General features: G+C 49.4%; 1 protein-coding gene and 1 long non-coding RNA gene across 6 annotated transcripts; one reads left to right on the forward strand and one right to left on the reverse strand.

The window, feature by feature from the left end:
- Positions 1-7238: 7238 nt before the first annotated feature.
- On the reverse strand, positions 7239-14534 carry LOC113255992 (uncharacterized). 5 transcript variants are annotated; one of them, XR_008960708.1, is made up of 4 exons: positions 13594-13617; positions 13342-13495; positions 11760-11833; positions 7239-7514 (listed from the first exon to the last, which is right to left on the reverse strand). It is a non-coding gene; the product is annotated as an uncharacterized LOC113255992 (long non-coding RNA). The 5 variants fall into 5 exon arrangements; XR_007189691.2 differs by lacking the exons at positions 13342-13495; positions 13594-13617 and adding an exon at positions 14441-14534; XR_008960706.1 differs by lacking the exon at positions 13342-13495 and having other exon boundaries at positions 13594-13656.
- Positions 13891-25513, forward strand: TXN2 (thioredoxin 2). The gene is made up of 4 exons (XM_057316174.1): positions 13891-14044; positions 14841-15094; positions 16916-17039; positions 24669-25513. The coding sequence occupies exons 2-4, from the start codon at positions 14841-14843 to the stop codon at positions 24780-24782; spliced, it is 492 nt and encodes a 163-aa protein (XP_057172157.1). The 5' UTR covers positions 13891-14044; the 3' UTR covers positions 24783-25513.
- The last annotated feature ends 55 nt before the right edge of the window (positions 25514-25568 follow it).

Below are 25568 nucleotides of genomic sequence, written 5' to 3' on the forward strand. Positions count from 1 at the left end.
GAACTCTAAGTGATAAGAAACATTGTGTCATCATGTAATAACTGACAGTTTTATTATTCTGGATTCAAGCATAAAAACAAAAGCCACAGAACACATTTCAAATGAGGAAAATTAATACAGAGGATTTGTTATACAGGCACTGCAGACTGAAAAGGCAAAGGGAATGCAGAGATAACTCAGGGATAGTAAGTGCGAAGCCAGCACCTCCCCCACCTTGGGTTGTGCTAACTGTTGGGAGTCGCAGGGACCCAGACCTCTGAAAGGGAGGCACTGCTTGCCTAGTGCTGGCACCTCCAGAGGGGTACGAGGAATCTGGTTCTGAGGTCCTGAAGAAAGCTGTGGCTAGAGCCGATGGCTGCTGCCTGGGTGAGAAGCCAGAGCTCTGGACAGTGGTGAGAATGGGAAGCAAGGGGCACCCGGGTGACTCAGTCAGTTGAGCATCTGACTCTTGATTTTGGCTCAGGTCAAGATCTCTAGGTGGGGAGATCAAGCTGAGTGGGGAGTCTTCTTCCCCTCACCCTCTCCCTCTGCCCCTCCCTCCGCTCACACACACTCTCTCTCTAAAATAAATAATAAATAAATCTTAAAAAAAAAAAAAAAAGAATGGGAAGCAAATAGGTAGGAACAAGTTCCTTCTCTCTCTTCCTTGCCCTTCTAGTCTCCCTCAAATGACCCTTTGTGGCAAAAGCTGGCCAGCAAGCAAAGGTGCGGTGTAGTTCACAGGTTTCTAGCACTGTCATCACGAAGCACAAAGAGGAAGAGTGGATCTGGAGCTGAGAAGCAAAGTTCAGTAACAGGCACAGCAGTGTTTTTCTTTCTTGGTGATACATGAAATAATTGTGTAATTTACATTTGATGGCCTCTTAGGCTCTGTGAAATAAGATAGCTAAGCTACAAATATGGCGGCCACTGCCAGGCCCAAAATCCAAGTGTTGTAAAACAAATATTTAGTCCTCCCCAAGTAACAGTTTGCACGAGCAGTGCAGAGTGGGTATGTGCTCCATAGGGTCGGGGACTCGAATTCCTACCTTTTTTCTCCACCATTTTCAACACATGACTTAAAGCCTGGGATCCAAAGTAGTTACCCCAGTTCCAGCCAACGCATCCATATTCCAATTAGAGAGAAGGGGATGGCATGCCCCACCCTTTTAAAGCAGAAGTTGGTAAACTACTACCCATGGGCCAAATCTGGCCTTTTGCCTGTTTGTGTAAATAAAGTTTTATTGAGACACAGACCAGCCCATCCGTGTATGCATTGTCTATTTCTGCTTTTGCACTTACAACCACAGAGCTGAGTAGTTGGAACAGAGACCTTAGAGCCTGCAAAGCCTAAAGTATTTATCATCTGGACCTTTAAAGAAAGAGTTTCCTGACCCTGACTTTAAAAGAACAGCTTGGAAGTTGAACAAATGACTTCCATCCCCACAACCTACTGACCCAGCCAGAAGAAACTGCAAGAGAGGTTGGGAAGTGCAATCTTCAGCTGAAAAGCCTGAGCTCAACTTAAAATCCTATTACTCTAGAAGCCAACAGTCTCCACCACACAACCTTTCCATAAATTCTACCTCTGGCCTTCCTCTCTCCTGACCTCCCCATCACGTGAACCACTGAGTGTTCTGAACCCCTCACTTGCTGATATGAGGTGTACTTTATTTTACTGTTTTCTATAAATTTCCAGCATTTATAGCTAATTATAATATCAGCTACCTAGCCAGGAGCCATTCCCTCACTCCTTCCTTGCTGACAGCTTCCTGATTTTGTTCAGAGTGTGTATGGCTGGAGGAGTTCAGGAAAAGTGGGCCAGCTCCACAGAGTGAACCCTGCAATTGGTCTAATCCATCTCCCTTGGCCAGTTATCCATTTAGAAGTGACCATGTCACTCAGTACTGGTCATGGAGAAGTAAGGAGGGTTTCAGGGAAAGATTGTCCTGCCTGATTTTTTTAAAAGATTTATTGATTTGAGAGAGAGAGCACATGTGCGCACACACACACGCGCGCGCACACACACACACACACACACACACACACACACGAGTGGGGGGAGGGGCAAAGGGCAAGAATCTTCAAGCTGACTCCCCACTGAGCACAAAGCCTGACTGGGGGCTCAATCCCACAACCCAGGAGATCACGACCTGAGCCGAAACCAAGAGTCAGACGCTTATCCAACTGAGCCACCCAGGCGCCCCTCCAACAGCTATTTTTATAGCACAGTATCCTGGTTCAAAAAAAGATAAAATATATACCTTTTAACTCTTGGTGGGTATCTCAGGCCTCCATAACAAAATACTACAGACAAAGTGGCTTAAACAACATGTTTTAGGTCTCATAGTTATAGAGCCTGGGAAGTCCAAGGTCAGGGGGCTGGCAGCTTCAGTTCCTGGGGAAAGCTCTCTTTCTGGCTTGCAGATGGCCACCTTCTTGCTACCTTCTCATAACTTCACGTGGCCGTTAATGACACAGAATGCTCTGGTCTCTCTTCCTCTTCTTCTAAGGACACCAGTCCCATCGTAGGGAACCCGCCCTCATGACTTCATCTAAATTTAATTGTCCTTCAAAGGCCCCCCCTCCAAACACCATCGCACTGGGCATTAGGGCTTCAACATACGAATTTGGGGAGGACACAAACATTCAGCCCATAACAGTGGGCTCTCTGTCTTGCACATACATCAGTGAATCTTTGTGGTGGATGAGAACAAGTGGACCAAGCTCTGGACTCTAGAAGAGAAGCAAAATGACCTCCTTAGAAGCCTGAGTCCCTTGAGGATAATCTGAGTCATCTTTACAGACAGGTAGCTGGTTCCTTGGGACCCCTTAACTCCTTAACTCATCCAGAGCAAATGTTTCTTCCTACCTTTTTTTTTCAGATTTCATTTATTTATTTATTTGAGAGGGAGAGAGAGTGTATGAGCAGGGGGAGGGGCAGAGGAAGAGGGAGAGACAGAATCTCAAGCAGACTCCACACTGAGTGCAGAGCCTGACACAAGGTTGGATTTCATGACCCTGAGATCATGACCTGAGCGGAAATCAAGAGTTGGACATTTAACCAACTGAGCCACCCAGGTGTCCCTGTTTCTTCCTACCTTATGACCCCTAGACTTAGGGTTAGTGTTCCAAGGCTGGTTTCAACCTGGATCCAGTTGGGAAGCCTGAGGAAAGCTCTAAACAAAGAGAACCATTTTTCTTTTCTTTTCTTTTTTTTTTTTGAGATTTCATTTATTTATTTGTCAGAGAGCGAGCGAGCACAAGCAAGGGGAGCAGCAGGCAGAGGGAGAGGCAGGCTCCTCACTGAGGAGGGAGCCCGACGCAGGTCTCAGTCCAGGACCCTGAGATCGTGACTTGAGCTGAAGGCAGACACTTAACCAACTGAGCCACCCAGACGTCCCTAGAGAACTATTTTTCTAAACATAAAAACAGTTCACACCAAGTTCCAAGAAGGAAGTAACTTTGTGCTCCAGGAGTTGTGAGTTTCAGAAAACATAAAACAGAGGTGATATAGATCATGTGTAAGTGACCAGAAAGTAAAAATAAGGGACATGAAACCTGACCTGACCCCAACTTCTGCTTCTTATGGCACCAAGCTGAATAATTACTGTCTCATAGAACAACTGAGTGCATCCTCCACGTGGTAAGTTTTTGGGCTACTCAGTAAATATTGAAAAACTATGTTCATGGGGCACCTGGGTGGCTCAGTTGGTTCAGTATCTGCTTTTGACTCAGGGCACGATCCCAAGGTCCTGGGATCTTCTCCCTCTGCCCCTCCACCTGCTTGTGACCTCTCCCCCCCCCCAAATAAATTAAATCTTAAAAAAGAAAAAATACATACCCTGGTGGGGCCGCCTGAAGGGGGTGCCTGGCTGGCTCAGTCAGTAGAACATGTGACTCTTGATCTCAGGGTCATGAGTTTGAGCCTCACATTGGGCATAGAGTTTACTTAAAAGAAAAAAAGAAAAAGAAAAATTACCTGAAGACACTGGAGAGCAACCCAGGTAGGCAGAACTAGAAGAGAGCTGACACATTGAGAAAGGAAATGGCATTGGGTGAGTCATCTATTTTGTAGTGCTTTTCACCTAAGGCCAGACTTCAGCTAGCACCACACAGCTCAGCTAAAATTTCAATAGAAGCCCAGAGTCTTGCTGGCTCAAAGACCCAGAGGAAAGAGTTACGGGATACCACAGAAGTGGAAAGGAAGGGTGGGGAAAATCCTCAAAAAGAGAGAGCCACAGGGGCACATGGCTGGCTCAGTCAGAAGAGCATGCAACTCTTGATCTTGGGGTTGTGAGTTCAAGTCCCACATTAGATATAGAGACTACTTAAATAAAATCTTAAAAGAGAGAGAGAGAAATAGAGAGAGAGCACACACCACAGAGAAGGGGCCCAAATTCTGCAAAAAAAACTCTGTTCAAATCTCTGGCTGACCCCTGAACTACCCATGTTGGGGTGAATTATAAGTAGCTCAGCTAAGGCAGAAAAATATAACAGGGTTCAGTGCTGCCCACCACGAAGGAGACGGAGCTTGGAGTTCAAACTGAGCCAAGTTAACTGTCCACTAAAACAAAAAAAAATCAACATTCTTTGGGGAAATATACAGAATTCAGAGTCTCTGCAATGAATACATCAATCACAATGTGACACAATCCAGGATACAATCCAAAATTATTAGAAATATAAAGAAGTAGGAAAATATGACCCATACTAAAGAGAAAAGCAATGGAATTGACCCAGATGCTGGATATATCAGACAAAGATTTTAAAGCAGTTATTACAAATATCCTCAAGGACATAAAAAAACGCTCACAATGACTAAATAAACAGAAAATCTCAACAGAGAAATAAAAACTATTTTAAAAAATGGAAATTCTAGAACTGAAAAAATAAAATACCTGGAAATCAAAAGTTCACATGACAGTTTTAACAGCATTTTGGAGATGACAGAAGAAACTATCAATGAAGGTAAAGCTAGATCAATAGAAATAATCCAATCTTGGGGGACCTGGCTGGCTTAGTCGGAAAAGCATGTGACTCTTCATCTTGGGGTAATGAGTTCAAGCCCCACGTTGGGTGTAGAACTTACTTAAATTAATAAATATTTTTTAAAAAGAAAAGAAAAGAAATAACCCAATCTGAAGAACACAGAGTAAAAGAATTGGAAAATCAAGAGTCTAAGTAATTACAGGGCAATATAAAAAGCTCCAATATATGGGGGCGCCTGGGTGACTCAGTCATTAAGCGTCTGCCTTTGGCTCAGGTCATGATCCCAGGGTCCTGGGATCGAGCCCCACGTCAGGCAACCTGCTCAGTGGGAAGCCTGCTTCTCCCTCTCTATCTGCTTGTGTTCCCTCTCTCACTGTGTCTCTCTCTGCCAAATAAATAAAATCTTTTTAAAAAAATCTCTAATATATGTATAATTGGAGTTTCAGAAGGTGAGAAAATAGAAAATAGAGTAAAAACAATTTTTTAAATACATAATGTTCTGAATTTCCTTAAGTTTGGTGAAATGCATAAATTTAGATTCTGGAATCTCAGTGAATCCAAGCAAGATAAACACAAAGAGAACCACACTCTAGCACATCAGGTAAATGCTGAAAACCAAAGATAAATAAAAGATCTTAAAAGCGACTAAAGAAACACAACACATTATACACATGGAACGAATAACTGGTGGTATCTCATTGGAAACTATGGAAGCCAGAAGACAGTGAAAGGGCATTTTTTAAATGCTAACGGGAAAGGAAGAAAATATATCAACCAGAATTCCATGGCCAATGAAAATATTCTCAAGAATTAAGGCAAATAAAGACATTTTTAGATAAACTAAAATGAAGAGAATCAATTTCCAGCAGGCTTGAACTGTAAGAAATGCTAATGTAACTTCTTTGGGTTGAAAGGAAATTATATCAGATGAAAACCCAGATCTCTTCAAGAAGAATTGAAGAGCACTGGAAAGGACAAATATATGAGTAAATAGTAGGGGTGCCTGGCTGGCTCAGTCAGTGGAGCGTGGGACTCTTGATCTTGGGGCTGTGAGTTCAAGGCCCACATTGGTAATAGAGATTACTTAAAATTAAATCTAAAAAAAAAAAAAATGGGGGCACCTAGGTGGCTTAGTCGCTAAGCGTCTGCCTTTGGCTCAGGGCGTGATCCCAGGGTTCTGTGATCAAGCCCCGCATCAGACTCCCTGCTCTTCTGGGAGGCTGCTTCTTCCTCTCCCTCTCCCCCTGCTTGTGTTCCCTCTCTCGCTGGCTGTCTCTCTCTCTGTCAAATAAATAAATAAAATCCTTTCAAAAAATAAAATAAAAATATAAAAATATAAAAAAATTTTAAAAATTCAGTAAATATTAAAGACTGTATTTTCCTCTTGATTTCATATATATAATTCAAAGAAAAAAATATCAACATTCTGTTATAGGATTCTCAGCCTAGAGATATAGTGAATATGACGACACAGCATGAAAGCTAGGAAGAGGTGGTAAATGGACCTATCCAGTTGCAAGATTCTTATATTATCTTATGGGCACAATATTAATATTAACTCTGAATTGACTGTGCAAAGCTAAGGATTTGTACTGCAATCCCTAGAGTAGCAACTAAAGAAAATGCAAATAGATTTATCAATAGATAAATTGAATTCTAGAACATATATATTCAGTAAACCCAAAAGAAATCTGGAAAGGAAGACCAGAAAAACAAAAGACACATGGAACAAACAGAAAACAGTGACGTAGATCTAAATCCAAACATGTCCAAACGAACTAAATACTCCAATTAAAAGGCAGAGATAGTAAAAATGCATAAAAAAGCGAGACGCAGGGGCACTTGCCTGGTTCAGTGGCGCGTGTGACTCTTGATCACAGGGTTGTGAGTTCAAGCCCCATGTTGTGTGTGGAGACTACTTTAAAAAAAAGCCAGACCCAACTATATGCTGCTGTCTATGTATTCACTTATATATAAAGCCCCAGATAGACTGACAGTAAAAGGATCAAAAAAGATATATCAGAGAAACAGTAAGCAGAAGAATGGTGGAGGGGGGGCGCCTGGGTGGCTCAGCTGGTTGAGCATCTGCCTTCTGCTCAGGTCATGATCCCAGCGTCCTGGGATCAAGTCCTGCATCGGGCTCCCTGCTCAGCGAGGAGCCTGCTTCTCCCTCTCACTCTGCCTGCCACTCCGCATGCTTGTTTGTGCTCTCTCTCTCTGACAAATAAAAAAATAAAATCTTTACAAAAAAAACCACAAACACAGAATGTTGGGAGTGGCTCTTTAAGTAGCAGATAGTAAACTCCAAGATGAAGGGCATTGCTGGAGTTAAGGAGAGACATCCCATAATAGGGAAACAGTCACAACGTCAGAAAGACACAACAGGGGCGCCTGGGTGGCACAGTCGTTGAATGTCTGCCTTTGGCTCAGAGCGTGATCCCGGCGTTCTGGGATTGAGCCCCACATCAGTCTCCTCCGCTGGGAGCCTGCTTCTTCCTCTCCCACTCTTCCTGCTTGTGTTCTCTCTCTCTCTCTGGCTGTCTCTGTCAAATAAATAAATAAAATCTTAAAAAAAAGAAAGAAAGAAAGAGAGAGAGAGAGAGAGAGAGAAGGAAAGAAAGAAAGAAAGAAAGAAAGAAAGAAAGAAAGAAAGAAAGAAAGAAAAGAAAAGAAAAGAAAAGAAAAGAAAAGAAAGACACAACAATCCTAAATCTGTGGGAGCCTAATAACAAAGTTTCCAAATAAGCGAAGAAACAATGAACAGATTTAAGGGAGAAATAGACAAATTCACAATCATCCTGCTCTCAACAATTAATAGAACAGCTAGCAGAGCAATCAGTAAAGCCATAGAGAAGCTAACCAACACTCTATCAGCCACCTTGACCTACTTGGCATGTATAGGACACGCCGCTCAGCAACTACAGAATAGACAGTCTTCTCAGGTGCACATGGTACATTCACAAAGACAGACCACAGGCTGGGCCATAATGCAAGCCTCCATAAATCTCAAGATTGAAATCTAAGAGCACTTACTATGAGCCCTTTACTTGCATTATCCTGTTTAATCCTTCACAATAACCCTCAGACGTTGGTGAATATTATTAACAGTCCAATTTTACACATAAAGCAAAGGCTCAGGGGGCGCCTGGGCGGCTCAGTCGGTTAGGCGTCCGGCTCTTGGTTTCGGCTCAGGTCATGATCTCAGGGTAGTGGGATCAGACCCCACGTCAGGCTTGTCCCTCTCCCTCTGTTCCTCCCCCTCCCAAAAAATAAATAAATGAATAAAATCTTAAAAAAAAAATAGCAAAGTCTCAGGAAGCAAAAGTCATTCTTATTCACAGGCCCTCACTATAATTCTTGTGACACTTTCACAAACTAAAGACAAATATACCTATCTTCAGACCTAGCCCCACCACATCCTTGCAGTCAGTGGGAAGAACTCAGGACATGCGGTCAGAAGATCTGGATATGAGCCTGCCCTCACCTCTGACTACCTGTGTGCTTTGGTAAGTCACAGGACCTCTCTACGACTTGATTTCCATCCATAAACAGTATCTAAGGTACATTCTGCTGGCCCCATTTTACAGATGAGGAAACCAAGCCTTATATGGGTTACATCACACTGTGCGTAAGTGGCGGAGCCAGGATCCATATCCAGGTCCATCTGACTCCAAAGCTCACCTGTTCACCAACCTGGGCTCTGAGATCTAACACCAGCACACCCGAGGCCCGCCTTCCCAGCTCGGGTCTGTGATTGGCACCTCCTGGAAAAGTCTATGATAAGACCCAACGTTGATTCTAAAGGCTATCTTTTTGCAAGAGTTTTGTAGATGTTAATTCTTATTTACAGATAATATTAAAGGCACAGTAGAGTCGAGTTGTTAAACACACACTGGCAACTTTGAGCCACCAGACCTGCCTGGGCAGGAAGACGTGAGGAGCCTCACCCCCCACAGCGGGCAGGATCTGGAATGAGCCCTAGCACCCCAGCCTGCACGTGTCCGCGGGAGGCAGGGGGTGGGAACGTGAGGGTGACAGCATACACCCGCCCGCATGACAGTCACAGCACTCCAGACCTGCCATCCCAGGAAGGCGCAGAGGCCGCTCTGGGAGTTAAGGGTTACGGTGCTGCTCCGGTGTCCAGTCTTCATGTTCAGAAAGGGGTGAGGGGACATTGTGTGATTGCTGGAAACACGACAGAACATGAATCACCACGGAACATGAAACCAGCTTGTTGAAGTGCAAAACGTACATTACAGTTCTGATTGTTCTGCAAAAGCATTTTTTTAAAAACATAAAAAACATTTAAAAACAGAAAAAAAAAAACCTCACCAATTACCATCAAGATGAAAACTGAAAGCAGATACTCTAGGAAAGACACCTCTAAGAAACACTATGAGCTTAGATGTGGCCCACTACCTCTCTCTGTGGTGGTTTTTTTTTGTTTTTTGTTTTTTTGCTAAAGTGCTTCCCTCCAGCTATGAAATCCTCGGACACGCAGTCACTGAGATGCACCTGTCTCCCACACTCGTCCCCTGCCCTGCGGACCCAAGGGAGCTGGCGCCCCAGGGCGGGGCCCCTGTAGAGACTGTGAGAGCCACACTGCCACCGTGTGGACACCATTGCTAATGACAGTTGCTGAGAACCACCGCTGCCCACACCCCCCCCCCCCCCCCGCCCACCCTGCCCTGGGTTTAAGCCCCACAGTCGCAGTCCAATGGCCTAGATTGGCTGGCTGATCCCTAGGGATTGAAGGGGGGGGAACAGCAGTCTAGAGTCAAATCAGCCCCTTGCTAGGGGCAATAGAATACCTTTAAGCTTCCACCTCCTACTATTTGGGTGACCCTGGACAAGGTACTTAAACTCCATGGACTCCATTTTCCCCATCTGCAATATGGGGACGCACAGGGTTGTAGGATTAAATGAGTTGATACGTGTAGGGTGCTTTTAGCACAGTGTCTGGTGCTTGGTAACTCTTCAGTTTATCAACAGTTTCCAAACCCTCTGACCACGACCCACAGCAAGAAACACATTCTACATCACAACCCAGGACACACAGATAGAGACATAACACCAACAACTGTTCCACCAAATAATACTTGTAACACACAACACACTCTGACATTTTCAATTCCGTTCGTTTTGAAGCTGATCACAACCCACTATATTGATTTCACAAACCCACCAATGGCTCACATTCCACAGTCTAAAAACACTGCAATAAACCTCAGCGAGAGACAGCAGTAGAAGCCTTACCCCTAGCTCAGGCTGCTAGCCCTGGCTCCCTTCCCTTCCTTTCACACCCGTGCCCTCAGCCTGCCTGGTGCCTGAGCCGGACTCATGCCAGGTCGGCTCTGGCTGGGCAGACACCCTAGCATGGAGCTGAAGAGCCCCTTTGTGGCCTACTGTGAGTGCAGCCTTGTCATAAGCTCTCTCCCTGCAGAGAGAGAGTTCATCAGTCATCAGGCACTGACAACGTGCTAGGCCCTGTTCTCAGTCCTTTCTGCAGCCTCCCAGCCCCCTATGAGGAAGGCATCATTCTTTCCATTTCTCAGATGAGAAGCCTGAGGCCAAGAGGTGAAGTCACTATGGAATAAGGATAAGCAGGACTGGTCCCCCTTTGGAATTCGGAATGTGAATTACACAGGGAGATGGGCCTACCAGAAAGTGCAGTCAGCGGACATGAAGAATAGGATGAAGAGGTGACTGGAAGAGAAAGTGCGGGAGATACAGGAAAACGGAAATAAACACGGACAAGCGGGCAGCATCCCCGCCAGATGGTAACCATATTAGCGAAACAGCTGCACCAAAGGAGGCTGACGTCAGGGGAGCCAGAGGTCCTGGGGCTCCCGCTGTGGATTACCACCACTGGCTCCAGTCGTAGGCAGGGGTGGAGGCAAAAGCAAGAGGTCACACGGTGGAGAGGGCCACGCCTGACCGTGCGCTGCCCTAGTCTCCTGCCTGTGATGGACAATCTAGTAAGTGGAAGGCTGACACAGCAGATGACCAGGGGGGATGTAGGCCTATTCCAAAGATTCCCTCACCCATCCCGGAGGAAGGTCCTGCACACGCCAGGGGAGTGAGGGAGGGAACCTGCCAACTGCACAGAGAACAAATATGGTCAAGACGAAGTGGGGGGAAAAAAGCAACCACCATGGCAGTGATTCTGGAAGGGTCTCATGGAGCCACGTAATATGGTGGGGAAAATGAGATTTGGGATTAGAAGATGTGATTTGCACTCCTGCGCTCTGTCCATGGAGCAAATAATCACTGAGCACCTACTATGGGGCCCCAGGCCCTGAGGTAAGCAGTGGAGAGACAGAGGGACCCTGCAGGAGCTGACAGTATAATGAGTGAGGAAGAAAAAAAGCAGAGAGTATTTTGTTGTTTCTGTGTCAGAAGCATGAGCCCCACGTCTCTGGTCTGTGGCCACTGTGCTTTGTGAAACTTTGCACCCTCAGAGCCCTTCTCAGTGTCCGGGGCATTTTTGTGACCTCCCCACACCAGAGTGAGTTTTTCTGCCAAAATGACTGAGGCTCTTGGTGCCCTCTATATTTCCGCGCGTCCCAGCATGCAAGCATTGTGAAACTTCCCACAAGACTGCCTCCCTGGCCTCCCCATCCTTCTCCTGCCCTCGGTTTTTCTGGGTTTGACACAAGCCCATGAAATGTCCTCTTATGCCTCTGACGGGCAACCCTATCCCCTCTCCAGCCCACTTCAGTTAGACTATGGCATTATGAAGCCGCCAGGCCTTTCGTCTGAATTCTTTGACTCTCCACCCCGCCTACCTTTGGCTGGAACCTGAACAGTATGGAGGCCCTCTTCCCGTCTTCTTTCCTCCATCCTGGGCATGAGCTGTTTCCTGTGAAAACGGCAGTGAACAGGTTTGGTCATGAACTGGCCCTGAAGAAATGGTTCGGGAGTTGTGTGGGCAAGAGGGAAGGATGAGAGCCGTTGGAAAACTGAGAATGAATTATGTTTTAGATTTTTCACTTTCTTAAAGATTTTATTTATTTATTTGAGAGAGAGAGAGAATGAGCGTGGGGGAGGGGCAGAGACAAGCAGACTGCCAACTGAGTGGGGAGCCCGACATGGGGCTCAATCCCAGGACCCTGGGATCACAACCTGAGACAAAGGCAGAAGCTTAACCAACTAAGCCACCCAGGCATTCCTCCTTTTTCAGTAATCTCTATACCCAACATGAGGCTCAAACTCACAACCCCAAGATCAAGAGTCGTATGTTCCTCCAACTGAGTCAGCCAATTGCCCTAAAATTTTTCTTAACACTTTTTCATATTAATAATAAGTGCAATGGAAACAAAACAAAGAAAGAAAGAAACAGGAACAACGGAGTGTTGAGTGTGGTGGTTGATTGATAGATGCACAGGGGCTGTGGAGGCTCGGAGAAGGGCATCTCTTCCACTCGAGGAGACCTCAGGGAAGGGTCTCCAAAGATGATGCCTAGTCTGGTATCTGGTAGCATTTTCTCCCATGGAGAGTAGAGGGAAACGCCTTCCAGTCATAGAGAGTAATACTGCAAAATTCAGGAAAGACATTTAAGCAAACTCTGGAACTGTAAGGGATCCCCACTAGCTATAAGGGATCCCCCCAAGGTAGATTGAAATGGAGGTGTGAGATGGGGTTCTGTCAATTTACCTGCCTTGTGACCTTGGACAAATCACATAACCTTTCAGCAAACCATTCCCTGAAATATCCAAAGATACTGTTTAATAAGCATCTATGGAACATCCCCTGTGAGCCAGGCACTGTATGAGATTGCTGGGCTTAAGGAGTCAAATAAAAGCTACAAATCCCTACCCTCAGGAAGCATGTGGTCTAGGGAAAGAGACAGACACCGTACAATGTGTTTCGAAAGAGTTACGAACAAAGCACTCTACAGAGAAGGAAGCAATTAATGCTGCTCAAAGAAGTGGTAAGTAGGTGTTCCACCAAGTGGAGAAAAAAAGCATTTCAAATTGAAGGCAAGGAGCAGGAAAAAGGCAGTGATATATTCCTAGAGCCATGAGGCCAGAGTGGTGGTAATGTAAGGTCAGGGTGCAGGGAAGAGGAGATCTGGCTGTGACTCCAGCCTGGGACACACAGAGGACGCTTACACCCCTGCGGCCAAGACAGTGACGGTGGGTGTGAAAGGAAAACCAAGGCCCAAGCAAGTCCACTGGTCACCACACTTCACTAGGGGCCTCAAAGGCAGGCCCTCCAAGTACGACCACCATCTGGCATTTGTCCAGGCCCAGTTCCCTAGGAACTCCAAAAAGACAGGCTTGCGACAAGCCCAGTCTTTCATGTCCCGTACTGGAAAACAGAAGCCCCCTGGGCCAGGGTGACTAGCCCGATACCACGAGGTCGTACAGTTGTGTATGACAGACAAGGGCCACAGAGCGTCCTCTTTACGTCCAGTCAGGGTCTTTTGCCCCCAACCAGCACTCCGCCTTCGAGGAGCTTAGTTTCCTCATTTGTTAGATGGACGGAAGGAAACTTCACCACCTCCAGTTTTTGGAAGACACTGAGGAAAAGCGGCGGGCAGTGCAAGAGTTTGCAAGACCCGGAACCACGCCTCCCTCCTGCCCTTTTCTCCCATAGGTACCTCCTCCGTGCTCCCACCTCCTTCCTCCTCCTCTTCTTCCGGACCCTCCTCTACGGCCCGCCCGCCTTTTCCGGCCCCTCCCCGAAGGCCACACCCTCTTCCGGTCCTTCCCTCAAAAGCTCACCCCCTCTTCCGGTCCCTCCCCCGAGGGCCCGCCCCTTCTCGCGGTCCTTCCCCCCCCCCCCCCCCCGAGAGCCCGCCCCCTCTTCCGTTCTCTTTCCCCCCTCCCCCAGAGGCCCTCTCTTCCGGTCCCTAACTGAAGCTCCACCCCTTCCGCTGTGCCGTCTCCCGCCATCCCCATTGGTGGAAAATCCAAGCCGCCCCTCCAGTTGCGGAGAGAAATGCTCTAGGTTGCTAGTCCCCGGAAGTGATGCTCGGAGGGCCCTCCCCTGAGGAAGTGACGGCAGGAGTGCCCTTGACTGGCGGGGAGGGCCGGGCTGTGCATCCCTCCGCTCGCGCTGCAGGGAGGTAGGAGGCTCGTGGGGGTGGCTCGAGGTGGTGTCGTGGCGGAGACACGCTCCGGGCCTGTTCCTGCGCTGTCCGGCGGCCGAGCGGGCGGAGGCCCCGGGCGGGGGGACCGGTCCTCCGTTGAGCCGGGATCCCCGGTGGCGTCCGATTCCCCAGTCCCTTCTCAGACACGTCCTTTCTTTTTTTAGAACCCCCCACACACTCCTGTTCCTGAACTTCTTGGTTCCCCTTGAATTGTTGCGTTTCCTCTTTCCTGATCCTTTAGTAACCCCCTTTTCCCTTAATTTCCCATTAAAACGCCTATTAAACGAGTAATAAAGAATTTGCAGGCGGCCTTGGGTTCCAATGTTGACTCTCATTTAATAGTTAGGTTACTTTGGACATGTCACAATTTACCTGAGCCTTGGACTTCTCATCTGTGATGTGAGCAGTACTGTAGAAACTTCCTCCACGGTGATCTGGGAGAACTGTAATGTGTGTAGGGCACTTGGGGATGGGGATGGACTTGGCCCTTAGCAGGTGCTCCGTAAATAAAGGTTCCTCCCTCCCTTCTGTTGTAACTCCGCCCACATCCTGATTTCTTTTTGGTTTTCAGCCCAGTTTTCCTGTCCTCGTTTGCAGTTCCTTCTGCTTTTTGATTCTCATTCTTCACTTAACCTCTACTCTAGAAATCTTGTGTCATTTCTTGGCATTGTTTTCCAGGCCCTGAATCTTGAGCCCCCCCAGTACTGCCCAGATACCTTTCTTTTCCTGGTGTATTGACTTCCTGAACTCTTCCTGCCTTTCTCCCTCACAGATGGCTCAGCGGCTTCTCCTGAGGAGATTCCTGGCCTCCATCATCTCCAGGAAGCCCCCTCAGGGTCGGTGGGCACCCCTCACCTGCAGGGCCCCACAGCGCAGTCCTGGTGATCTGACAGTAGCACCCAACCAAGCCCGGTCAATATACACCACCAGAGTGTGCACCACGACCTTTAACATCCAGGATGGACCTGACTTTCAAGACCGAGTTGTCAACAGTGAAACACCAGTGGTTGTGGATTTCCATGCACAGTGAGTCCTGGGGGTCAGCAGAAGACTCTGAGGTGGTGTTTGTTCAGGAATTTATTGAGTACCTGCTGTGTCTCAGTCCCATATTTGATGCTTCTCAGACATAGTCTCATTCCAAAGACTGGTAAGACCCAATCCTCGCACTCAAAGATTGAGTGTAGTCTGATAGGACGCAGACTAGTGAACAGTCTTTGGAGCTCACTGTCATTGGAGCTGAGAAACACTCACGTTCTCACTGCCCACTTGGCTCAGAGTCCCCTTCAGCTTGGACCAAAGCAGGAAAAATAGGACGATCACATCATCTGGCTTTGGGTGGATACCAGTTCCTGGCCCTGCAGATAAGTTGATTTTTACCATCTTGCCACAAAAACTGGGAAGGGCTGGCAAAAAGTTATCAGTGTCACCACAGTGGTGCCCAGGCACGCAGGGGATTGGCAGAGTTTTCTTTTCAGTGCTGTAGAAGTCTGTTGTAGGGATATTTAAATGCCTGTCGCCTTCTGATTGTTAGCTTGGCCTTCCTCATTTCCAGAATTCGGGTCCTGACTAGCCATCTGGCTGCAAAAGAACTTGAACAAACCCCTCAGATTGAGGCATCCTGGTGTAGCCTGGGTTAGAAGTTGGGAGGCCTTCTGGATAAATCTCTGGCAGATTGTTTCGCTTTCTTTCCTGTTCTTTCTCCGACTCACCATGTTGTCTTGTGCAGGCTGTTTGATGTCCTTGTGCTTCCCCTTCACTTAAAATAGGAGATAAAGTTTTGCAAACTGGGTTTTTAGGTGTTGTGAGTTCATTTAGGTGTTGTGAGTTCATTAATTGAAATCTCTGAATGGAAAGGGTTTTAAAGGTTGAGACTAAAATAAGGGTCGTTGGCCAGGGGTTCATGGCAGGCAGACTTTTCTCCCTTCTTGGTATAGCGAGGACTTCCAAAATGAATGGTAACTAGGATGATGCCTCATTTTCTTCTCTGACCAGAAAGTAAGACATGAGTTTGTTTGGTGCCCCGGAGATGACAGCCTGTCGTCACAGAGCTGACCACCCAGAGGGAGCACCTGTGATGAGTGCAGTGTGAGCAGTTGACCCAGGACCTGGGCGATCGCAAAATAACCCAGGGTGAAAAAAGACATTTGGAGCACAGCCTTGGGTTGCAGTTGCAGGGTGCCTGTCCCCAGCTCTGGGACCGCACCACAAGTTCCTTAACTTGTATGGTCCTTAGTTTGTTAGGAAGGTGTTTTCCTTTATGGGGTTGAGGGCTCTGGGCAGTAAAAGCGGAGAAGGTCCTGGTGCAGTGACGAACATGTTGGAGATGCTCCCTAGCACTGGCTTCTCCTCCATGTGGTTCTGGGGCCGTGCGGTGTGTGAAGTAACTCCACATTTTAGAGAGCACGTTGAGCCACGTTGCCTTAGTGGATTTCTCATCACTGCTTCGAGAGGCATAATCTCTCGTATTCGAAAAGAGGAAACTGAGGCCCCAGAACAGTCAGCTGGCTGGTGAGGAGTCTCTGAACCCAAACCTTTTAACTTCAGATCTCGTATTTTTGTGTATGACAGTGTATTTCTCTTACATGTGCTGAAATAACCTTTATAGAAGTCTTCTGATGAGGACCGTGTTTTAGGATCCTGGGACCTCTGAAAATCCCCCTGCTGCAGAGTGCTGGCTTTCTTGTTTGGCATGTGAACATCGTGGGTTAACAGCCAGTCACCCCACACAGAGCTGAGAAGGGCAAAAGGCCCCTCAGAAAGCTGTGGGTCAAGGGAGGGTTCTGGGGAGATAGAAGATCGATTGCCGAGCACTCTTGTGACTAGATGTGTCCTCTCTCCCCTTCTGAGGTGGTGTGGCCCGTGCAAGATCCTGGGGCCAAGGTTAGAGAAGGCGGTGGCTAAGCAGCACGGAAAAGTGGTGATGGCCAAGGTGGATATTGACGACCACACAGACCTCGCCCTAGAATATGAGGTATGAGTCGGCAGGCGACCGCCCCAGCGCAGCTGGTGTGGGGGGTGCTTGCGGCCCTAGGTAGCTGGTGCGGGACAGGGCTCGGGGAGCACCAGTAGCCAATAAGGGGTGTCTCGGTTTTTTCTAGCGCTCTCAGGAGTTCAGAGCACTTTGCAGATGTGACTCTGTGAGCCTCTGAGCCCGTTGAGTCTCTTCACCACCTTCAGGAAGTGGAATGTATGATCTAAAACACCGGCTTATTCTCTGAGTCTTGGGACACGGATGCGTTCCTTCGTTCATCTGTTCATCCGTGCACATACTCAATCAGCAGTCACACGGGAGCCCTGCCATGTGCCGGGCATTCGTGATTCTGGCACAAGGAAGACACACTCCTTGTGTCCAGCACTCTTAGTCTAGCAAGAGAACAACAGGTAGACAGATCATTTCACCCTATGGTGAGAAGTGCCGAGAGCAGAGGTGCACAATGGAAGAAGAGACTGCTTGTTGGGGCAGGGGTTGGGATGAGGGAGGGAATGCTTCCCACTAGGGGGACCTCTGAGTGGGGCAGTGGAGAATGCATGGAGAGGGAGAAGAAGGGCCAAGCACACGGCACATACTGAGACAAGAGGGAGTCTAACGTGTTCCTTCGTGCATGTGTTCAGTCTCTTAAATACCAGGTGCTGTTTCTTGGTTGTGGGTAAGGCAGTGGACAAAGCTGACACAATCCTTGTCTTCGCGGAGCCTACATTCTAGTTTGTTTGGGTTTTTTAAGATTTTATTTATTTATTTGTCAGAGAGCGTGCACAAGCAGGGGCAGCGGCAGGCAAAGGGAGAAGCAGGCTCCCTGCTCAGCAGGGAGCCTGAGGTGGGGCTCGATCCCAGAACCCTGGGATCATGACCTGAGCCGAAGGCAGACGCTTCACCGAGTGAGTCACCCAGGCACCCCTCCCTCTAGTATATTTGATGTGTGGTCAGCACACTTTTTCTCTAGAGGACCAGGTGGAACATACTTGAGGCTTTATAGAACATGGGTCTCTATTGCAAATACTCAACTGCCATTGAAAGCAGCCAGAGACAGTATATAAACAAATGGACATAGTTGTGTGCCAGTAAAACTTTATTCACACAAATAGGCAGCAATCTGGGTTTGGCCCATGGGTCATGGTTCACTGATATTAAGTACTGTAAATATTAAGTACTGTGGGAAAAAATAAATCAGGAAGAGGAGGTGGGGCTAAGCATGGGGCTGGAGAGAGGTTCATTTTTAAAAGGGTGGGCAGTGGGGGGCGCCTGGCTGGTTCAGTGGTGCGTGTGACTCTTGATCTCAGGGTTGTGAGTTCAAGCCCTGCATTGGCTATAGAGCTTCCTTTAAAAATAAATAAAAATAAATAAATAAGTAAATAGAAAATAAAAGGGTGGGCTCAGGAAGGCCTCTCTGGGAAGCTGGCATCTGAGCAAAGACCTGAAGGGAGTAAGGAAATAAACCAGGCAGCTCTTTGGAAGAGCAATGTAGGCAGAGCAGACATCAAATGCAAAGGCCCCTGTGGTCAGGGTGAGCCCGGTTTGCTCACAGACTAGCAGTGCCTGTGTGCCTGGAGCCGGAGAGCGTGGGGGTGGGGGCGTCCTCCCGGCCTTGGAGACCAGGACAGCTGGAGAAGGAGGTGAGGCGCACTGTGGCTGGATGACCAGCATGGAGAACTGAGCAGGTAATGAGAGCACAGGCTACGGGGAACGTTGGCTGTGGCCAGAGGGGAAGGGGTCAAGAAACCATGCTGAGGATACCGTTTTTACCGAGCCGTGGTCGTGCCTGGTAGCCTGTGGCCAGATCTGATTCCCCGACACATTTGATCTGGGCTTTGGGTTCTTTTTTTTTTAAATACTGAACCAGATGCTGGTATCTAAAACAGAGATTTCACGTGAAAATCCAGATTTCTGGTTCCCTTGAAGATCTGGCCAGAGTGAGTCTTCATCCCTCCTTCCTTCTGGGTAGCCAGTGACTGAAAGAGGGGGCCTGTTCCTTTCAGAGTTCGTAAGTCCAGGCTCAGCGCTCACGATGTCAGCTCAAGTAAAGAGGTGCCGCCTCCAGCCGGTCCCCGTGGGGGCGGGGTGAGGATAGGCTGGCCGCACTGGGGTGGGATTGATCACCCCCCAGAACATCTGCCCCAAACAGAGGCAAAGGAAGTAGGTGCTGGGCAGGCAAAGCCACGGATGACCAGTGCAGATGGGGGAGGGGCGTTACCAAAGGAAGACCGTGCATGGCTCTGAGTGAGGGATTCGGGGCTGCTTACAAGGGCTTGTAGGGGAGGGATGACTTGCTGTTTTTGTGTTCTGTTTTATTAAGTAAACAGTACCCCCAACTTGGGGCTCGAAATCACAACCCCAAGATCAACCTCAAGATCACATGCCCTACTGACTGAGCCAGCCAGGTGTCCCGAGGTGCTGTTTTTTTAAAGCTTCCCCACTAATCTTTCAGTGAAGGGGGCACTTACTGGCCATTTAGATGGCCCTGCCTTTCTCCTACTTGTCCATCCCTACCCCAAAGCCCGCAGCAGCTGCAGGGATGAGCTTAGGGCTGGAGCCGCTAGGACATCCCCAGGGTGACGAGTAAGCATAAGCTGTCATAGGCCAACTCCTGCCAGCACAGCAATCTTCCTTAGCCAGTGGAACTTTCAGCAGACACCCTGAGCGCCAGCCATGTTCCAGGAACCGTGGTTAGCTGGTGCAGATGGGAAGAAGAATAACCCATATCCACCTGCATTCCAGGGAGCCTGGTGATGTCGGGCTGGCCACTGAGGTCCTGTGGTCAGGCCTGGAAAGTGTATGTTGGAGGTGCGTCCCCTTGTAGGGTCTCCTCACTCCTCCCCCTGTCCGCTTTTCCAGATCATATGTGGGTCACACAGAGGGACCTCAGGGCGGCCGGGCCCACATCACCTGGTCCCGGCCTCCTTGTTTTGTCGAGCCCTGGGCGGATATCACTGCGGTGCTTGGGAAGCTCCAACAGGGGTGGTCCTGACCCCCTCCCCTAGCCCTTTCCTTCCTTCCTTCACGCCTATTCTTTTGGAAGAGAGCCCGAGGAAGAAGTTTCAACCGAGAGAGAGCCATCGTACCTCCTGAGCCAGCTTCCTCCTTTTCCAGGTGTTGCATGAACATGTGGGAGAAACCGCTTTAAGTTGTATTCAGGGAATTTGGTGCCTCTCCCCGAGCTTTCCTGAACTCGCCCCCTCTCCATGCCCAGCACACGCCCTCAGGGTGAGTGTCCTTCCTCACACAAATTCTCCTTGCACCACACTTCTGTTTCGGTCAGCCGCCCGCCCTAGAACTCCACTGTCACCCAAAGGAAAAGGAAGGGAAAGGCTGGGGGCCTTGGGGTTTCAGTGCCCCCCCCCCAATTTGTGCACTGCCCTGGCTTGGCTGAAAAAAAGCTCTCTGTTCTCCCAGCTCCTCATCCCCACTGGATGGCTGGGCATTCCCTGATCCTTGAGACCTTGCCAGCTGCTAGAGGCAAAGAGCGGATCCAGATGTGGACCCTTGAGCGTCTGTGCTCTCCTCTGGGGCTTCTTCTGACTCACACTTGGAGCTGTTATCTTTTTATTTTCTCCTTGTATAGAGAAGGCCCTTTAAAAAGCATTAGAAAAACAGCCAGCTAAGAAATAATAAGGGTGAAAAGTCACCTGTCATCTTACCGTCCCAACACAATCACTGTCACAACTTTTATTTGAATTTTTTCCCTTTTAATGTTTTATGTAACTTCATAGTTCACTGAATAATAATATTTCATAGCTGGAAAGTATAGTACTTCAATCATTACCATATCCCCCTACCTCAAAAGTATTCTAAATCAGTGCGCCACAAGCATGCATATGATGTGGGATATTGCTTAAAGCAGATTACGGCTCAGTAGGTCTAGGAAGAGCCCGAAATTCTGCTTTTCTACAAGCTTCTCAAAGGCCTATGCTGACCCTCTAGGGGGCGTGCGAGGGTTCACCACCTGGTGGTGTCCATCTCATGGGTTGTGACAAATGTACAGTGACATTCGTCCACCATTACAGTTTTGTACAGAAGAGTCACCATCTTAAAAATCCCCTGTGCTCCACTTTCTCCTCCCTCCTCATGCCCTTGGCAACCACGGATCTTTTTACTGTCTCCACAGTTTTGCCTTTTCCAGAATGTCATGTAGTTGGATTTGGGGTTTTTTGTTTGTTTTTGTTTTTTTTTTTTGAGAAGGCTCCATGCCCAGCTCAGAGCCCAGTGTGGGGCTTGAACTCATGGCTCTGATCAGATCGAGGCCTGAGCTGAGATCAAGAGTCAGGCACTTAACTGACTGAGCCACCCAGACACCCTTGGATTTGATTTTTTTAATCATAGTTTTTTTCTGGGGTGCCTGGCTGACACTGTCAGTGGCACGTGCAACTCTTAGTCTCGGGGCTGTGAGCTCAAGCCCCACATTGGGTGTGGAGATCACTTAAAAAAAAATCCAAGAAAGTAATAATTATAATAATAGTTTTTTCCGAGAATCCTCCTGTGTCCAGAAGCTTCTCATTTGAAGGGTGGAGTCGACCTTTCGGCACTTTCCTACCTGAGCTTGCTCACCCTGCCGGGGCTCAGGAGCTCTGAGGCCAGTGTGTGGCCCAGTTAGACGTCATGGAGTCACACAGAGCTCGTGTCAGACCCCAGCTCTAGCACTCAGTCCCTCAGCTCTCGGGTCTCAGTCTTCTCCTCTGTAAAGCGACCCCACCTTGAGGCACGAATTTATGAGGTCGCGTCCGCAAGGGGTTAGTGTCACCCCGACACTTGAGGAGCCCCCGTACGTAGCAGCCTGGCTGACGGTGATCTTTTCCTTTGCATTAGCTCTGCAGTTAGCCAAGAAGGAGGTTGCTGGCCTATGTGACAGCTGGCACGATGCCTGCCCCTTGGTGGTCCCTCACAGACTGGGGGGGGGGCAATGCAGCAGGATCATTGAGCTCCGTGGCAGTGCGGCCGGTGGGCTGCAGGACAGTGGGAACAGAACACACACACACACACACACACACACACCCCACCCTGCCCTGAGTTCTCAGGGTCTGGGGCTCAGCCCGCTAGGCTCCAGGTGGCGTCACAGAGCAGGAGGAGGAGAACAGCTTCTTAGCATAGCTGCTCGGTCGCTTGGTGCCGCCAGAACGGAGAGGGAAGCAGGCGTTCCTGCTCCACCGCGGCCCCTCTTCCACTTAGATCACATTCCAGAGGAATGTGCCAAGGACCTGTGCGCTTCCATTTAAGGCAGTGTTTACAAGCACCAGCCCCTCCTGATTTGTGAGCCAAACCCGGGATCAGCAAAGCCACATCCTCCTCCTTGGGGGGGAGGGGGGTGCAATCCCACCCCAGGTACTACAGCAGTGGCCTGGAAAAACCGGCCTCTGGCAAGCCCGTTGCCGTGTGCACTCGTCTGATTTAGACTTACCCTCCGAAGAACGCCCTTGGTCAGTAAAGACTAGACCTTGGAGTGTCTGTTGTACGTCTGACTGTAGCGTAGCGTAGCCATGCGTGTGTGTGCACGCTTGTGAGTTTGCACAAATGTGATGGTGGCGGGACGGGTCTGGAGTCTCTGAAAACCGACACCACCCCAAGCCACCTCAGCGAACATAGGCCTATTTAGAGGACACGTAAAAGCCATTAGACCACTTCTCATACAACGACATGGAGTTTTGATAGCAGTTTAAGAAACAGGATGGGATCCAGTAGGTGCTTCAGCCTTGACCCTCTGTTCTAATGGCTGGGTTCCAGGAGCCCTAGCTGCCCTCACAGGCCACTAGAGGGCGCATAAGAACACAGCTCCGGGGGCACCTGACTGGCCGTTCTGAGTGTGTGACTTTTTGAGATTTTATTTATTGGGGTCCCTGGGTGGCTCAGTCGGTTAAGTGTCTGCCTTCAGTTCAGGTCGTGATCTCAGAGTCCTGGGATCGAGCCCTTCATCAGGCTCGAGCAGGGAGCCTGCTTCTCCCACTCCCTCTGCTGTTTCCCCCACTTGTCCTCACCACGGTCGGGAGCAAGTGTCTCTGAGCCCTGGTCTGTGCCCAGAGACGGGGTGAGCCGCATGCTGGATCTTTGTCCTTCATGCCACTTCCCGTGCCACAGTCATTAACAACAAGGGCAGGAGCCAGGGGTAGGACCACAAACCATGGCACATACATGGTCAGCCCACTGCTACGTGGGTCTGTCCGCACATTCGTTCTGCCACCCCCATCAGCCCCAGGACAGTCCTTGAAAGGGCCTAAAGGGACTAATACGACCAGGGACTGCGTCATCTTCCCTGCTGTGTTTGTCCACCCAGAGCTCGTTAGGGGAGGAGGGCAAGGCCTGCCACGTAAGGTCAGGGGGCGTGGTGGCAGCCACCCAAGGTGTGAAAGCGGGCTGGGGTGGCCTGCAGTTCTCTTGTAACTGACCTGTGCGCCGTTTGAATGTCTGAACTCCCAAGTCTGGCTGCCGGGATGACTCATGGGCAGGCCAGCACTCAGAATCTGTGAAGACTCAGTATGTTTGTGTAAATTGCTGTTGTTACTTTGTAGTTAACATGTGTAAGAAAAGAATGTTTATCTTGTTCTGTTTATCCATTTTTTAAAAAATGTCTACAAATGTCAGGCAGGGAGTCCAGGCCACAGAAAGTGCTCGATGCCAGAGTGGGCAGTGGACCTCGTGGACGTGCCACGGAATCTGTACGGGTCCCTGAGGGAACTTGAGAAAATGCTTCATAGGCCAAGAATGTTGCCTCCATACCTCAATAAATAAACATCAGCTCATATATGGCCGAGCCCTTCCTCTCACACTGTCCAGTGTGAGTCAGTGACTTTCTGGACCCTGCTGGCCATTCGCGGCAGCGAGCGAACGTGGCTCACACGGAGCCTATTAGACTTTTCTGGCATGCTCTCTGTAGCCACCATTTGTTGAGCGCCACTGCATACCAGGTGCTCTGCCAGGTCTGACGCTTGAGGGCCCTGCCAGGTGCGGGGCGCCGTGCTGAGACTGCTTGCCTTACCTCATGCAGCCCCCAGACCTGCTATCCATGCGCTCAGTGGCTCCGTTTTGCGAATAGGAACAAAGAGATGGAGTGATGAAGGGGCTGGGGGCCCCTAACATTGGGTCAGCCACTGTCAGAGCCTGAGCTTCCAACCACCCAGCTTTCAAGGTCGATCCTATCACCCCCATTTTACAGAAGAGGGTGCCAAGGCCCTGAAGGTGGTGTGTCCTGCTAGTGAGTGGCAGAGCCAGGACTCAGACTCTCACGTCTCCGGGCCTTCCCCCCCCCCACCCCCCGCCCCAGCCCAGCCCGAGCCAGGCTGCCCCTCGGGGAGCTTCTCCCCGCCCCCCGCCCTGGCCTGCAGCTGTGTGGACTATTTTCATCCCTCCTGTCATTGCAGCCAAACCACTGGGCCAGTGAGTCAGTCCTGCGGTTGGGGAAGGAAGGGGACTGCCGGGAGCCCACAGTGGAAAAGTCGTTCCAGCGGGTGGACCTCCAGGCCCTGTAGCACCCCTGCACCAAGGGGAGGGGCCCCGCCCGCCACTTAGGCAGTCACTACTCTGCAAACACCACCAGCCTTCTCCATAAAGGCTGGGTAATGGCCGCTGAGAAAAGTTCGCCTCCGGGTGACCTGGTCTCCCTTCGTCTCCTCCACGTAGGTGTCAGCTGTGCCCACTGTGCTGGCCATCAAGAATGGGGACGTGGTGGACAAGTTTGTGGGCATCAAGGACGAGGACCAGCTGGAGGCCTTCCTGAAGAAGCTCATTGGCTGACAAGCAGGGAAGAGGCCTGGTTGCCCTTGCCCCCCTGGACGCCTATGGTTCCAGGAGGGCTCCCGATAGAACTCAGAGCCCTTCTGTGTTGGCCCTTCCTGCCTCCTCCCTTCTGTCTGGCCCCTGTGGGCCCATGCTTTGGAGATGACGCCCCCAAATATGGGGCCTTACGTGCTTCCAACCTGGCTAAGTGCCAGAGGAACGGTGCTGCCGCTGATCTGGGGACAGCCGCCTTCCCCCACCACTGTCTTTTGTCTGCTCCCACTAGGGCTTGTCTCCCTTCTTCCGGGATGCTAGAGAGAGCCCCAGGCCAGCGGCAATGACCGCTCGGCCCACATCCCCCTGGTTCCCTCTGATCCGCGCCCCAGTGCCTGGCCTGTCTGCCTCCTGCATTTTTCTTTCCTGCTGCTGATTTGTAAAAAGGAAGAAGGAAGAAAGAAACCCAAACAAGTGAGAGTAATCTATAATTCTCTCATTTTTTGTAGGTCTGTAATAAAGAACTTTATGTGATCCCTTCTACCTCCTGCTCTGAAGAACAGACCCTGGGCTCCACACTAAATTACCCTGTAGCCACCACCCCCCAAAGAGCCACCTCACTCCCTCCCTTCTTCCCAGGCGCAAGGCAGAGAACACACACATTGGGCAGGAGGAGGGGGGGAGTCCTCAGACCCCTGCCTTGGGAAGCCTCACTGTGAACAAACCGGACCAATAAAGCTAGGGTTTGCACTGTTGACAGCTTCCGTTCTGTCTGGGCTCTGGAAGCACTTGGAACCCCTCGCCAGGCTG

This window comes from Ursus arctos, unplaced genomic scaffold (assembly GCF_023065955.2).
Source record: "Ursus arctos isolate Adak ecotype North America unplaced genomic scaffold, UrsArc2.0 scaffold_21, whole genome shotgun sequence".
NCBI classification, from domain to species: Eukaryota; Metazoa; Chordata; class Mammalia; order Carnivora; family Ursidae; genus Ursus; species Ursus arctos.